This window comes from Hylobates moloch, unplaced genomic scaffold (assembly GCF_009828535.3).
Source record: "Hylobates moloch isolate HMO894 unplaced genomic scaffold, HMol_V3 SCAFFOLD_6, whole genome shotgun sequence".
NCBI classification, from domain to species: Eukaryota; Metazoa; Chordata; class Mammalia; order Primates; family Hylobatidae; genus Hylobates; species Hylobates moloch.
In genome coordinates this window covers 45,681,945-45,697,180 of record NW_026652281.1, presented here as the reverse complement: position 1 = coordinate 45,697,180, position 15,236 = coordinate 45,681,945, and the positions used below count along the sequence as shown (strand labels likewise).

Here is a 15,236-nt window from a genome sequence, read left to right as displayed (position 1 = left end):
GTTATTTGCTTTATCCAGAGTTTTACATAATGTTATGAGTTAGTCGTATCAGGATCAAAGAAGTTTTTTTTTTAATTTGTATGATTTCTTCACTATTTTAAAGAGAGATGTAATTTTATGATAATAGAAATTAATATGGATTATAATGGGAAGCAAATTTAAAATATAAAATAAAATTTGTGCCTATATGCTGACTTTTAAAACTCCACTTCAAAGGAACCTGATAAGCCTTTTTTAGAATAATATAAATTCGATAGAATCAAGTAAAAAATAGTAAACATGATTACACATATAGTTTAGTTTCCTATTGTTTTAGTAGAGACGGGGTTTCACCGTGGTCTCGATCTCCTGACCTCGTGATCCGCCCGCCTCGGCCTCCCAAAGTGCTGGGATTACAAGCGTGAGCCACCACGCCCGGCCCAATAAGGTACATTTCTTGTCCGTATTCCTCTAAGGAAATCAGCAAGTATTACTAAGAATCTATTTGTGTAATTTAAATACTAAGCACCTAGTTAAGCACACCAGTTTATATTTCATTTGTTCCAGAAACATCCAGCTACTTTTGGAATATAAATGTACATAATTGACCCCCACTGCTGATTTCTTTTGGCAGTTGGTTCTGCGAGGGTTCTGCTTCTGTATAGTTTTCTTAAGTCATGCGACACAAACTTGAGGCTAAGACATATAGTACCTGTCAGTGCCAGTACCTAATAAATGTTTCCTAATAATCCTGACATAACATTGATTATTCCCTTGGAATACAAATTGTTATTTCTGATTAGTGAAGCATATTTCAAATGATTTAGGTTGACATTTTAGTTATATTTTTGCTAAATGATAGAGTTACCGTTTTTGTTTTTATTTTTAGTGTTAGGAAGAGTATTTTAATTTGGGTTTTTAGCTCTGTTTTTCCCTGACTCTTCAAAGATAATTGTAAAGTGCCTGACATCTGAAGATGTTCTAGTACTCTGAAATAAAAAAGATAAGATATAAATAGGTTCAGAATGAACAGTGTAAATTTAGAAAAATAAAAGAAAGATTTTATATTTTATCCATTGATAAAGCTAAACCTGAAACACTAATAACAACTTGTGATCTCTCTGGTGCTTTACTCTTTTTAGGATTTGCTCACTTTTTTTGTTTCTCACAGTAGCCATTTGGTGGAGCATTTATCAATACCATCATTTAGACAGGGGGAACCAAAGTTAGGAAATGTGAAGGGAATCCCTTTAGGACTTAGAACTATCACTTCTGACATCAAGTCTGCACCCTTATTTTACACCAGTGGTTTTCATTCATTGGCTCAGAATCCACAGGGGAGGCAGATTTAGAGTGAAGCCCAGAGTCACTGCCAGGAAATGAGCATTGTGGGATGTGAAACAAATAACACTTCTCACACTTGTGTGTACTATTGGTTTGAATTATATGTGACGTGAAGTAAAAATTTATTTAAAAGCATTACTGATTCAGTAATGATTCAGCTTAGCCTTTATGTATTTTCCTAATAAATACCAGAAGTACAGCCTCTATCAAGTTGGTAGATCCTGCCTTGAAGGCAGCCAAAGTTGCGTTTCAGTACCTGCCCCACTACTGCTGGCAACGTGATGTCCAACATGTTCCTTGACTTCTGTGCCTCTATTTGCTCATCTGTAAAATGTAGATAATACTTAGACATAGCTTATAGGATGTTATGAGCATTAAATGAAATTATACATGGAAAGTATTTAAAATGCTGCCTGGCATATAGCAAATACTCAAAAATTATTAATATTAATTATTAATAGTGTCATTATAATGTATAGTTCCATGAAATGTCCTCATTTTAAAAAGGGATTTTTATACTTCAAAAATGAGAATAACTTCTCTATACTATACTGCCTGCGGGCCTCCTTATTTTGGTTTAAATTGGCAAATGCTGGGTATTTCACATTTTTCTGCCACTTAAAAACTCAACTTTTAGTTATGATATAACTCAAGCTTAGGGCATGTAGCCTCAACAATGGAAAGAGAAAGCTAATAAGATCAACTGGGTGTGCTTGGGCTTCACTTCCTTGATACTCCTGGAAGTCCACCTGGGATGTGTCTCAGGCCTGGAGGGTCATGGACCTCATCTTTTTTTAGCTCTCATTTTCCATTTCAGGTTGCATATTGCTAGTCACTGTGGGAAACCTTGTAAAAATTATTAAAAACTGGGAAAGAACAAGCCACTCTGTGAGCACCTTGTTAAAATAAACCACTTCTTCCTAAGCTCAAGACAGCAAGAAACAGTTTAATAGCAATGAAATAAACTCACCACCTGTTTGTGCAGCAGCATCAAAGAATTCTAACAAACATAAGAATGCTTTGATCATTTTCAGCCAGAAGAAAACTATGAAGCTCTTCATTGATAGTTCATGGGGAATTTGGGGACACTGATCAAAGAAAACTGTTAGTAATATAGACTAGAAATTAAGATATCTGCATATAAGCTACTTCAGTACATTGTACTTTCAGTGGTGAATTGCATATTTAAAAATTCAAATGGTTGTCTTACGATTAAGCTAAATTTTATTTTAGCCTCTCTGCCCTAAAATAAAGACATTAAAATGTTTTTTTTAAGCAGCTTTGTTCTTTTGTTAATGACTTCCAAATTATCTAGTTGAGATGAATTGAGAGGGCAGTGTGTAGTTTACACTTTGCAGAATCCCTTTAAGGGATTCTAAACCCAATTGAGCAGAATTATTCAAATGAGAGAATGTTTTGACATTCTTTGATGATCTTTAAGAAAAATTTCCATATGTTTTTCAATTCTATAATAGGGTTATATGATTATAGATTTCACTTTTAAGTACTGTAATAATACAGCTGAGTGGCTTGAAGAAAAGGATGGCAAAACTTTTATAATAGGAAAGGGTGTGTTTATGCATTTTGTTGTACAAATTTGAACATCTGAAATGGAAAACATAAGAATCATTTGAAAATACAACTATGCTATGAGAGAAAACATTTCTGTATGAATAGCACCAGAAACAGAAGACAAAGGTCACTGTTGTTTTTAAGCGAAAATCTAGACATTTCCTATAGACTTTTAAAGAAAGAGAATACTTATTTGTAACTGCATGGTCTGGGTCTGAGCTGGTTTTTGTGTGTAGTTGATACCTCCTGCCTCTGAAGTCATTGGAAAGCATTTAACAAAATATATATTAAAATGCTTCAGGAATAACTAGTATGCCTAAGGATGTGGAATCAAACAGGAAAAAAAGTCACAAACATCTCATTAAAAATGTGTTGATTGATTGCAAGAAAAACAGAAGGAAAGGCAGATCCCCACCTTCAGACTACATCCATTGAAGCCCGGTACACTAAATATTTGCACTTACATGTGGTTACCCTCCCTCCATTCTAAACCAACTTCCTCCTAAAAATAAAAGAAACTAGTAACACAAAGACCCACAAAAGAAGCACTACAAAGCATTAATGCAAAAGATCTTTCAATACCTAAATCAGTGGGTCAATCTATGATTCACATTTTTTTTGAAAAAAAACATCCAAGATTTGAAGTGTAGTGAGGTCTTTGACATTACTCGCAAACTAGTTCCTGAAAAATTTTACTGAAGAGGAACAAAGTCCATTAATTTCTGAAATGGCATATTACGGACATAGTCTCTAAGTCTAGGTTCTGCTGACTGACTTGCTTCATGAGTTAAGGCAGAGCTCACGGCAGGTTATCCACCAAATAGCTCTGCAAAATCAGCCCAAAGGTCTGTTCCCCTGACTCAACAATGTTTCAAGGAGAAAGTAGGAGATAGCTGCAGAGGTGTTTTGTGCTCTTGTGAAACTAAATTTTATGTGACGTCCTGAGCTTATAAATAAATAAGGTACCTAATAGGCAAATTAGGATACAAAGAAGTGGTGCACCTCTCTGGCATCATCTGTAGTGGTTAATGCTTTCCTCTGCAGTTCACCCATCTCTTGAGAACTTGACAGTTCAGTCTTTAGAGTAAAAAGATGTGTGCTATTTGGAAGACAGGGATCTGTTTTATTTTACAGTAAAATATGCCAACATTGAATTTGATACATGTGTTAGGAAGTAACATTTGTATTAGTCAAAGCTGAGGAATTTAATTAAGAATTATATGTCTTGTTATTTTCTCCATGGAAGTATTTACAGGGCTGAGCGATTTGATGACTAATGGACATATTTAAAGGACGTCTGTTACTGATCATGGAAACAAAAAATAAACTAAAATAAAATTTTTAACTTTTGGCAAGTTCTTATTGCAGTAGAATCATATACTAAATGGTACCCCTGAGATTTTTTTTTCAGCATGTATGTTCTAATAGTTACCTAGCCAATTTTGACTTGCAAGGGAAAGATACTTCAAATTGGCTGCATATTAGAAGACACGAATCCCAAACAAATCTGTGTGCAGAAAATACCATTCAATTTGCTATGTCTTGCTAATGAAGAGAGCCTTAAAAAACAAACCAACAACAACAACAAAAAAACCCCAGCAACTTCGTACACCTAAGTGTGGTAAACTCTATGTTCCACCTAGGGTGAAGTTTACCTTCCTAGAGCAAGGGTGTCCCTCAGTGATCACAACACAGATGATTTTAAGGTTTCAGCTAGTAATGTTAATGAGAAAAGCTGGCCAGATATAAAAAAAAAATACAAAGGGCAAAAAACAAATGAACAAACAACTGCACTTGAGAGCTGAGCAGCAGTTTTAACAACTACTCCTAGCCTTAGAGACTGAGAGCAGATAGGGAGCAGTGGGGACAGTGGCAGTCTGCGGATTGCTGGCCATGTCAAAAAGGGAGTCATTACTTGGCTCAACTAATTGTTGCTGTGTGGAAATGTGAGTTCAGTGATGCCAGATTTTTATGGCTCTTCAAGAGAGTGGAAATCTGGGTTTTATGTGAAATCTTTCATTTTGAAATGTTTATTCAGAGCTCAAATATGGGGGAGGAGGTGGGAAAAAACCCATGCAGGCCAAACCAAATCTTCTTTTGGATCAATTTGAACCATAGGCATAGGACTTCGATTTGTTACCTTCTGAATTAGCTAAATGAGTAATGTTTATAAAGTTGAAGAGGGAATGCTTCCTAGTATATGAGTGGAAAAAAGACTAGGTGCGTAGTTAAGAGCTTCCACCATGGCGTCAGATTGCCTGTGTTTATGTCCTGGCTGGGTACCATGGGCATGTTACCAATTCGCTTTGTGTCCAGTTGCCACTTCAGTAAAATAAGAATGATAATGGTACAAATTTCATAGAGTTGCTGTGAGGATTCAGAAGAGCTAATTTATATAAACTGCTTAGTACAATGCCTGGCATATAGTAATTGCTCAATAAACATGAGCTATTATTATTTTGCAAGAAAATGGTATTCAAAGGATTTACCTATATGTTATACCTGAAGAAAATATCCCCTATAAATGTGGAGGGTCCGTTTTGTGTTGAAGAGTATGGATTAACAGCATGGATTCTGGAGTCAGCAGGCTAGGATTTGAATTCTTGCTCTATCACTGTGTAACCAGAACAAGTTAATTTTTCTGAGCTTTAGATTCCTCATCTATATAACAGGATTAATAACCCATATCTCAAAGTCATAAGAATTCAGCAAGATAATACACGCAAAGTCAGTGTTGGCATATAAGTCAGTAAGTGTTAACTGTTGTTATGATTATTCTGTTAGGATATTTTCCCCCATTATTTGGAAGTTCCATTTTTGCAAACACTTTTTAAAGTTATTTATTTCTTATTATATGTATATAAAGAAAATGGCATTGCATTTGATTTACAAGTTAAGCTTCATCTTAATGAGCCACATTACAACAGTGGTTCTCAACCAGGTGATTTTACCCTTCAGAAGACATTTGGCAATGTCTGGAGACATTTTTGGTTGCCATAACTGAGGGGAATGCTACTGGCATCTAGTGGGCGGAGGCCAAGGGTGCCGCTGAACACCCTGTAATACACAGGACAGCCCCTACATCAAAGAATGGTTCAGCCCAAAATGTTGATAGTGCTGAGCTTAAGAAGCTCTGCATTACAGCTGTATAGCCACCATAACATTTAGTTTGTAATGTTCTTGCTAAGTAGAGGAAGAATTTTTCTTTTATCAAAACATTACCTAACTTTCAGATAGCAGTTAACATGTAAATTGAAATCTGTCGAACCATATTTAATAAAATATTTTAAAATGCATATATTCCTGTTTTCTTCTAGTTACAAAAGTAATACAAGCCATTGAAAATTTAAAGACTACAAAAGTATGTAAATAAGACAATGAACTCCACCTTTTCCCCAACCATCTCCATAGAAAATCTCTGGAAATGCAACAGTTTAAGTTATATTACTACACACCTCATAACGATGCTTTAGTCAATGTCACGACACATATGTGATGGTGGTCCCATAAGATTATAATAGAGCTGAACAATTCCTATCACCTAGTAACATCGTAGTCATCATAATGTCAGCGCATTACTCGTGTTTGTGGTGATGCTGGTGTTAACAAACCTACTGCCCTGCCAGTCGCATAAAAGTTTGGCACGTACGATTATGTATGGTACATAATACTTGATAAAGATAATAAACGACTGTGTTATTGGTTTATGCATTTATAATACTATTTTATCTTTATTTTAGAGTGCACTCCTTCTACTTACAAAAAAAATGTTAACTGTAAAACAGCCTCAGGCAGGTTTTTCAGGAGGCATTTCAAAAGGCATTGTTATCATAGGAGATGACTGTTCCATGTGTTATTGCCCAGAAGACCTTCTGGTGGGACAAGATGTGGAGGTGAAAAACTGATATTGATCATCCTGATCTTGTATAGGCCTAGGCTATTGTGTGTGTGTGTGTGTGTGTGTGTGTGTGTGTGTGTGTGTGTGTGTCTTCACTTTTAACAAAAAAGCTTAAAAAGTTTAATAAGGTTTTTTTAAAAATGCTTATAGAATAAAGATATACAGAAAGAAAATATTTTATATAATTGTATAACGCATTTGTTTTTTAAGCTAAATGTTATTGCAAAGGAGTTAAAAAATTAAACAATTTTTAAAAGTTTATAAAGTAAAAAGCTACACTACACTTAGATTAATTTATTATTGAAGAAATAGTTTTAAAATAAATTTAGTATAGCTTACAGGAAACTGCATAAAATCTCCTGTACAGTGTTATAAAGTCTATAGTAGTGTACAGTAATGTCCTAGGCCTCTCACTCACCACTCACTCACTCAACCAGAGCCACTTCCAGTCCTGAAGCTCCATTTGTAAGTGCCGTATACAAATGTACCATTTCTTATCTTATATACCGTATTTTTACTGTACCTTTTCTATGTTTAGATATGTTTAGATACACAGATAGTTAGCATTGTGTTTGAGTTGTTTCCAGTATTCACTATAGTAACATGCTGTACAGGTTTGTAGCCTAGGAACAGTAGACTATATAGAGCCTTGGTGTGTCATAGGCTATACCATCTAGGTTTATGTAAGTACAGTCGATGTTCACACAAGGATGAAATGGCCTAACATAGCAATGCATTTTTCAGGACGTAACCTCATTGTTAAGTGACACATGACTCTCTATATGTATGCTGTTCTATAATTTGCTGTTCAAAAATTGATGTCTTTTTTCTTCCTGACCAGTTCAGTCCTAAAGCAACTATCTAGGGCAAAGCAGGGTAGATATTGAGGAAGGGTGGCCTGGCATTGGGCATTGGAGCCCATGTTAGGTAAGGAGGCATCCATGTGATGGGATTGGTGACCTGGCATGGAGTGTCAGAGCCCAGACAGGGTGAGGAGGGCATCCATGTGTGCGCAGCCTGGTATAAGGTGTTCACAAAGGGCAAGTGAGATAAAGAGCACAAAAAGGAAGGTCTTGTGCTGGGCTTTGAGCCCAGGTGGGAGAAGGGGCACAAAGCAAGGAAATGTTCAAAGGATGATAGGAATATGTCAAAGGCTAGCACTTTGGAAGGGTGAGGTGGGGGAATAGCTTGAGTCCAGGAGTTTGAGACCAGCCTGGGAAACGTGGTGAAACCCTGTCTCTACAAAACATACAAAACGAATTAGCCAGGTGTGGTGGTGCATACCTGTGGTCCCAGCTATTTGGGAGGCTGAGGTAGGAGGATCACCCGAGCCCAGGAGGTAGAGGTTGCAGTGAGCTAAGATCATGCCACTGTACTCCAGCCTGGGCAACGGAGTGCGAGACCCTGTTTCAAAAATAATAATAATAATAAAATAACCACTTCACCAAAACATTAATTATAAAGGGAAAAAAATAGTAACCGTATGGTGGAAACAGCTGGAAGACATCAATTTAATCAAATGGTCAAAGTTAATATTGTCAGTAATGAGACAAGTCACAATCATGGCCACTTAATAAAATGCTATGGTAGTTAGCTTCCAAGCAGATGGTCCTCCCCACCTAGCTATTCATGTCCTGGGTGGTCTTCTCCTTCAGTGGGTGGGGCTGACCTGCATAGCCAGCGGGATGTTAGAGAAATGATGGTATGTGGCTTCTGATGCTACATAATAAAAGACTGCTCACTCTGGGGGAAGCCGGCTGCCATGTTGTGAAGACACTCAAGTAGCCTGAGAGAGAGGCCACATATTAAGGACAAGTTTTTTTGCCAACAACCAGCACTAACTTGTCAGCCATGTGAGCAAGGTATCTTGCAAGCAAATCTTCCAGCTCCAGTCAAGCTTTCAGATGACTGCAGTTCTGGTTCACATCTAAACTACAACCTCATAAGAGAACCTCACAGCTAAGCTTTTCCTGATACACAGAAACTATGCAAGATAATGCTTATTGTTTTCACCTACTATGTTTTGGGGTAATTAGATATGCAGCAATGGACAATTAATACAGATGTAGTGAGAAGAACACACCATCATTTCTGTCATAATCCTGCCAAAGATGCATAACCTGAATCTGGTCCTAATGAAACATAAAACAAACACTAATTGAGAGGCATTCTGCAAAATAACTAGCCTATAATATTCCATAGAGTCAAGGTCATAGAAGCTAAAGACAGACTGAGAAACTGTCTGGAGTGAAGCAGACTGGAGATATGACAACTCTCCTTGAAACACGTGATTCTGAACTGGATTATTTTGCTAATAAAAGACGCTATTGGGACAGTGGGCAAAGTTTGGAACCTGAGGATTAGATGTTAGTAATGTATCCGTGTGAATTTTTTTATTTTGATGATTTTATTGAGGTTATGTAGTAGAACGTATTTGTTTTCAGGAAGTTACACTAAAGTGTTTAGGGATGATGGAGCATCAGGTCAGTAACTCTAAAATGATTATGGAAAAAAGTTATTTGTACTAGCAGCATTTCTATAAGTTTCAGGTTCTTTAAAAATTTTTTAAGTTATGCAAAAAATATGTTATAAAATATGCCTTTGGAGGCCAGGCATGGTGGCTCACGCCTGTTATCTCAGCACTTCAGGAGGCTGAGACAGGCAGATCACTTGAGCTCAGGAGTTCGAGACCAGCCTGGGAAATTTGGCAAAAACTTGTCTCTACAAAAAACACAAATATTAGCAGGACATGTTGGTGTATGTCTGTAGTTCCGGCTACTCGGGAGGCTGAGGCAGGAGGATTGCTTGAGTCTGGGAGGCAGAGGTTGGAGTGAGCCAAAATTGTGCCACTGCACTCCAGCCTGGCGACAAAGTAAGACCCAGTTTCAAAAAAAAAAATGCCCTTGGCTTTAAAAATAGACACATATTGTCTTTTTTTTTTTTTTTAAAGGGGTGCATAGTATTCTGGTTTTTGTAACTGTAAGTTTTTTTTTTCCACAAATCTCCTATTGAAGGACATTTAAATTGCTTTCAGTTCTTTGCCATTATAAACATCCAGGTCTTTGTTATTACGAACAATACTAGTAAACATTTTTATAAACACAGTTGTGCCTTGTTCAGTTTTTGCCTAAGAATTAATCCTCAGAAGTCAAATTGCTATGTGAATGGATATGCACCCTTTAATCAGTTTAATCGTAAGTCATGCAAGGAAACTGCATAAAATCTCCTTAAAAGAAAATGAAATTTACAGTTTGGTAGTCATTTTTATTTGTTTTTCTCCCCCAGAAAGTAATTTCTATAAGAGTGGGAACTTTATCTGTCTTGATTATCACCATCCCCAGCATTCAGAGTCTCAGGCATTCAATATATATTTGTTGCAACAACAATAATAGGGAACATTTATTATGTGTCTAGCACTGTCCTAAGGGTATTAATTTAGTTTTTGCTGGCAACAGCCCTACGAGGTAGGTAATATGATTAGGTCCATTTTGCAGATGAAGAAACTGAAGCTAGAGAGGTGAGGTACTTGTCTAGTTTCACACAGCTAATAAATAGTGGACCCAGGAATCAGGCAGTTTTCCTTCAGTTTACAGGTATCCACTATGCTGTACAGGGTCTCTTATAAATGAATACACGACTGAATGGTCAAATTGGCGAATATATTTGTTTGGCTCTTTGACCAGTAACAAATGCCAGCTGTCTTTTTTTTTTTTTTAAATGAAAATTAGAGGGAATGGACTGCCTACTTTGTAAGAGCCAAATTAGTTTTATGGTCTTCTGGACTAGGCTGTACTTAACTACCTACTAATACTCCTCCTGGAATTAATATCCATACAGGTATAGGTTATAAATCATTCTTACCTGAAGATTTTATGGATATGTAAACAGAACATTTGCTTTGTATTACAAATAAAATAGTAAATCTGGGCCTGCAGCTTGAGTCTAGGAGGCAGAACTTTTATTACTTTTTGAACATACTCTGTTCCCCATCTGGGCTCCTTTGCTCCTGCCATTTCCCTGTACCTGTAATGCTCATTGTCCACCTCTCACAGTGGAAACTCTAACTGTCCTCCAAGGCTTGCTCAGTAGCCACCCCTTCCACTGAATACTGCTTTTACTCTTCTTTTTTCTTGCCCTCCTTTTGAAGATTCTTTCCTTCTTCAAAATTCTGAGTCTCTTTTTATAGTACTCATATAGAATACTACATTCTAAATATACCTTATGTTACTGTGTAAAGTTCTCATCTCCCTTAATAGACTATATTCTTTTTTAGTTTTATTCATTTTATAAAACTCCAGTATGTATTACAATCTTTTGTAGAAAGTATTGAAACTAAGGATTTTTTTTTTCTTGGATGAGTGAAGGAATTATCTCAACAAAATATGCGAAATATATTTAAAATTTTTAAATTTTAAATAAGAATACTAATAAAATTTGATTATTATATGTTCTACATTATCCAGAATTAAAATAAAATAGGTGGACATGTTTTTTTTTTTTATGATGATTTGTATTTTGTCTTTAGCTTACAAGTCATCCAGAAACAAGAAGCATAATTAGCTTTCATTTTTATAAGACCTTTTGTTCTATTCATGGCTACAAATACCAACTTTGCTTCTACCCACAACTTTAATTCTCTTTTCTTTAAGCGGGTGGTTTAGGGACATCAAAGGTAATAAAATCAAAGAGATAAGTGGAATATTCTTTTCAAAGGCTGGTACTTAAGGGTGTGTTCCTGTTAGAGAATTTTAATACTTAATTTGTTTTCAAGTGTTTGTGTAATACCAAATCTCCTTGCCAACTGGAAGAGGGACTGTCCTTGAATCCGGTTCTGAATAAAATATTAAAATATAATCCCTTCTTCATATATATATATATATATATTTTTTTTTTTTTTAAAGAACTTCAGGGAATGTGAAGTATTGTCATTTGATAGGATTATACTTTGTTGCTAGCAAAGGCAATAGCATAGCCTTCAGGCCAATTGTTTCTCTTCCTCCAGAAGGAGTTCTTTCCTTTACCCACAGGATAAGGATAAAGCTGAAGGTTTTTGTTTCTGAAAGCCCAAACAGCAAGCCAAAGAGAAAGTTCAAACAGATATTGTCAGTCTTTTAAAAATGTCATTGCTTATGTAAATTAGCTGGCCCTTGACTGCTGGTGAGCCTCAAGCATCCTTGAATTGGTTGGATGTTAAGTCAGGTTTTATTTATATTTGGGATACGGTATCTAGAAAACACTTATCATGAAGAATCTCACTTCATACAAGGTTAGTGCTTTTTTATTTGTTTTGGTTCTAGGTTTTTGTTTTGTTTTGTTTTGTTTTAGATTAGCTTCACTATCTTGTGATTTCCAGAGGCTGATGTATTACTGTGAAAGATTTCGATATGATTTTTCCTTATTCTTTCTTTTACTGTTACACATCTTCCTATCAAATTCATTTGAGATTCTTGGAATGATGTTTATAGTTACCGATTAAAATAAAACTTTAATCTCTTTCTTTGGAAGTACAGTATTTTTATATTGTGAATTATACAGTTTTATGCCTTCAGACTAAAATTTGCAGGTTTGATACATAGTCTTAAATGTATTCAGTCAAAATATGAATATTTTCAAGTTTAGCCTAGTTAAGTCCTCTTATAAAACGTTGAGCTGTAACATTAGTTCTTCATGGCCTTTCATTTGTATTAATGTGACGTTCTTGATCATAACTTTTGAAGATAAAATTCATTTGGGGGGCAGCTAAGATTCTCCCTACTCTTTCTAATTATGTTGTAAAACTCTAAACTTAGGAAAGGATATCTTTTGGAAGGCATACCTTATAAGTACAAAATTATTATTTTGCTTATGAGATGCAGGATTTTTAAATGGGCATTTACATCTTCTGTATCATGTTAGCTGTAGAGTTTTGGTTTGTTTTAAAATAATTCTGAGAACTTGGGCAATTCTGTGATGATCCTTGGGAGTTCTTGGTAGGAGGTATCTTTCCTCTTGAATCTGTAGCTCTGTGATGCATGTATATAAACATGCCTTTGTTCTCAAAGTCTTTTTCTATCTGATTACTGTGGTATCCAAGTGCTTTGTCTCTGCCTCTCTTCGTTTTTTGTTTTGTTTTTTTCCTTGTGCCTTAGCCGGTCATTTGTGTGATGTTTACATTCAGCAGAGAGGTATTTAGAGCATTTTTGGTGAGAGAAAGGAGTGATAGAGGAACTAAGGAGAAATTCAGAGTGGGGTGGCTGTGAGGGATAAAGGGGGGAAGAAGTAGGAAAAGAAAACAGGAGTGGGTCCGAGGGAGGAAGAGCAAGCAAAGACAGAACACGGGCTTTACAGGGGCTACGCCAGTGGGGGTTCGTGAAATCCTGGGGGCTGGCTGTGGGGGAGGGAGCTCAACAGACCGGCATTTTCCCCAGGCTTGGGCGCAAGCTTGTGAAACTACTAATGTATTAAAGAACCTCAGCTGGGATTTGCTGAGGACAAATGCTGTAACGTGTTAGTCATCCATTATCTGCTTCTATTTTTGCAGGTTCTGAATGATGACTGACGCGGGTTTGGGTGATACCCCTCACAGTCCCTGTCATTCCGGAGTGATAAGGCACCCGCGCGTCTAGCCCCAGCGCCAGGGCACGCGAGCGGCGCTGGAGGGAGGAAAGCTTCCGCCTGCGGGCTGGACAAAAGTCCCGCCTGCCCACGGCTTTCTGCCCGCCGTTCGTGACCGAGACGCCTCGCCGCGGCCAGCTCGCTGCTCTCGCGGGCTGATGGTGTGTGGCCGCCGCAGGACGCCCGCCGCGCCCGGGCCATGAAGTAGCGGCTGCTGGCGGCCCCGCTGCCCAACCGCCGGCCCCAGCCCCGCGCTGCGCTGCCGGGTCCTCTCCCGGCGGGGTCGGATCGGCGTGGACATGGCTGGCCGCGTCCCCAGCCTGCTAGTTCTCCTTGTTTTTCCAAGCAGCTGCTTGGCTTTCCGAAGCCCACTTTCTGTCTTTAAGAGGTGGGTGTTCGTTGTTCGGGTGCTTTCTGTGCATGCTATTGATAAATGTAATCACTTTTATGAACCTGAGTGTTGGCAGAATAGACGAGGTTGATGTTCTTTGCTGGAATGACTTGGAATTTTAGCACAGTAACTTCTTGTGAAGTCCCCCGTGCAGAAAAAGCCCACTGAATTGTAGCCAAGCAGTTCTGGCTTTCAAAACTCCAATTAGAAGTTGTGATTTCCAAAACTAATCACTCCCTCTGGGGGAGGTATTTCAGGAACTACAATATATTCGCTTAGATTTGAATGCCTTCTTGTTTATAACAGCTCGAAGAATAAAATATAAAGATACATCAGTGTCGAGGAGAAGCAGATCATAGACTGTAATAGCTCACAAGGAAACACTGAGCTGTATACAAACGCCTCATAATTACCTTATTAAATATTTATGTACTTGTACATTTGTAATTCACATCGCAGTCTTTTATTTCTTCCTCGTAACAGCTCTGCCTCCTAGCAAGATTATGTTTGGCTTTCTTGTTTCTAGCTAGTAATTCTGGACACCGAAAATAGTTACAGAAATTTTTACTGGGTCATGGTTAATATTTCTGCCATTAGAAAATTGGCATGCCTGTGATAATTTGTAATGTATTAATACTATATCTTCATTAACTTGAAACAGATATATGTTTTGACATATATTTTTATATGACATAATTTTTTATAAATTTTCAATAAAAACAAGTTTTTATTGAATGGAGTTTTAAATGTAGCCTGGTTGATTGCATTGGTTATATTTTGTTTACAAATTAGGTATATATTGTTATTGGACTATAAAATGAAAATCTGAGTATGTTTAAGAACATTGTGTAGTCGTCACATCTTTAGAGTTTTCACTGGGTTTAAATCAATCATCTTTAATTTAAGGTCATAGAATTCCTTTCTTTCCCCTTCTCATGTTGAGTTTAGATTCCATTATGTTCAAGAATATTGAAATTGCCCTCTTTTTTAAGGTTTAAAGAAACTACCAGACCATTTTCCAATGAATGTCTTGGTACCACCAGACCGGTAATTCCTATTGATGCATCAGATTTTGCATTGGATATTCGCATGCCTGGGGTTACACCTAAACAGGTGAGAGGAATTCTGTCTTTCATTATTCACTTGTTCTGGATACAATCTATAATTAAAGTAAGGAAACTGCATTTACAGCTGTAGGAACTTCTTTAAACGTAGGCATTTACTTTCAAGACTCCAGCTAAGGCTAGAATAATTGAATATTTTAAGGAGGGTTAAGTCTTTCAAGGTGAATCTTTCACTTAAATTTTGTTTTTAAAATTTTACTTATATTGTCATTTGTGGTTTGAAATGGAATGTTGAAAATTTACATTTTGAGATTCTCTGTGGAGTAATAGCCTCTGTAATGCAGCATGCAAGTACGCATTGAAATATGAAAAATTATTCTAATAAAGGAAAATG

General features: G+C 36.9%; 1 protein-coding gene across 17 annotated transcripts in view; it reads left to right on the top strand.

Moving 5' to 3' along the window:
* PAM (peptidylglycine alpha-amidating monooxygenase) overlaps positions 1-15,236 on the top strand; it is a 278,097-nt gene that overhangs the window by 98,990 nt on the left and 163,871 nt on the right. For 15 of the 17 annotated variants that reach the window (XM_032156751.2, XM_032156750.2, XM_032156747.2 and 12 more), the window contains exons 2-3: positions 13,314-13,775; positions 14,771-14,891. In XM_032156751.2, the coding sequence (XP_032012642.1) occupies positions 13,687-13,775; positions 14,771-14,891 (210 nt within the window). In that variant the 5' untranslated portion in view covers positions 13,314-13,686. Of the gene's footprint in view, positions 1-11,936; positions 12,060-13,119; positions 13,138-13,313; positions 13,776-14,770; positions 14,892-15,236 lie in introns of those variants that run through there. The other 2 variants (XM_032156736.2, XM_058440678.1) reach the window with 2 other exon arrangements.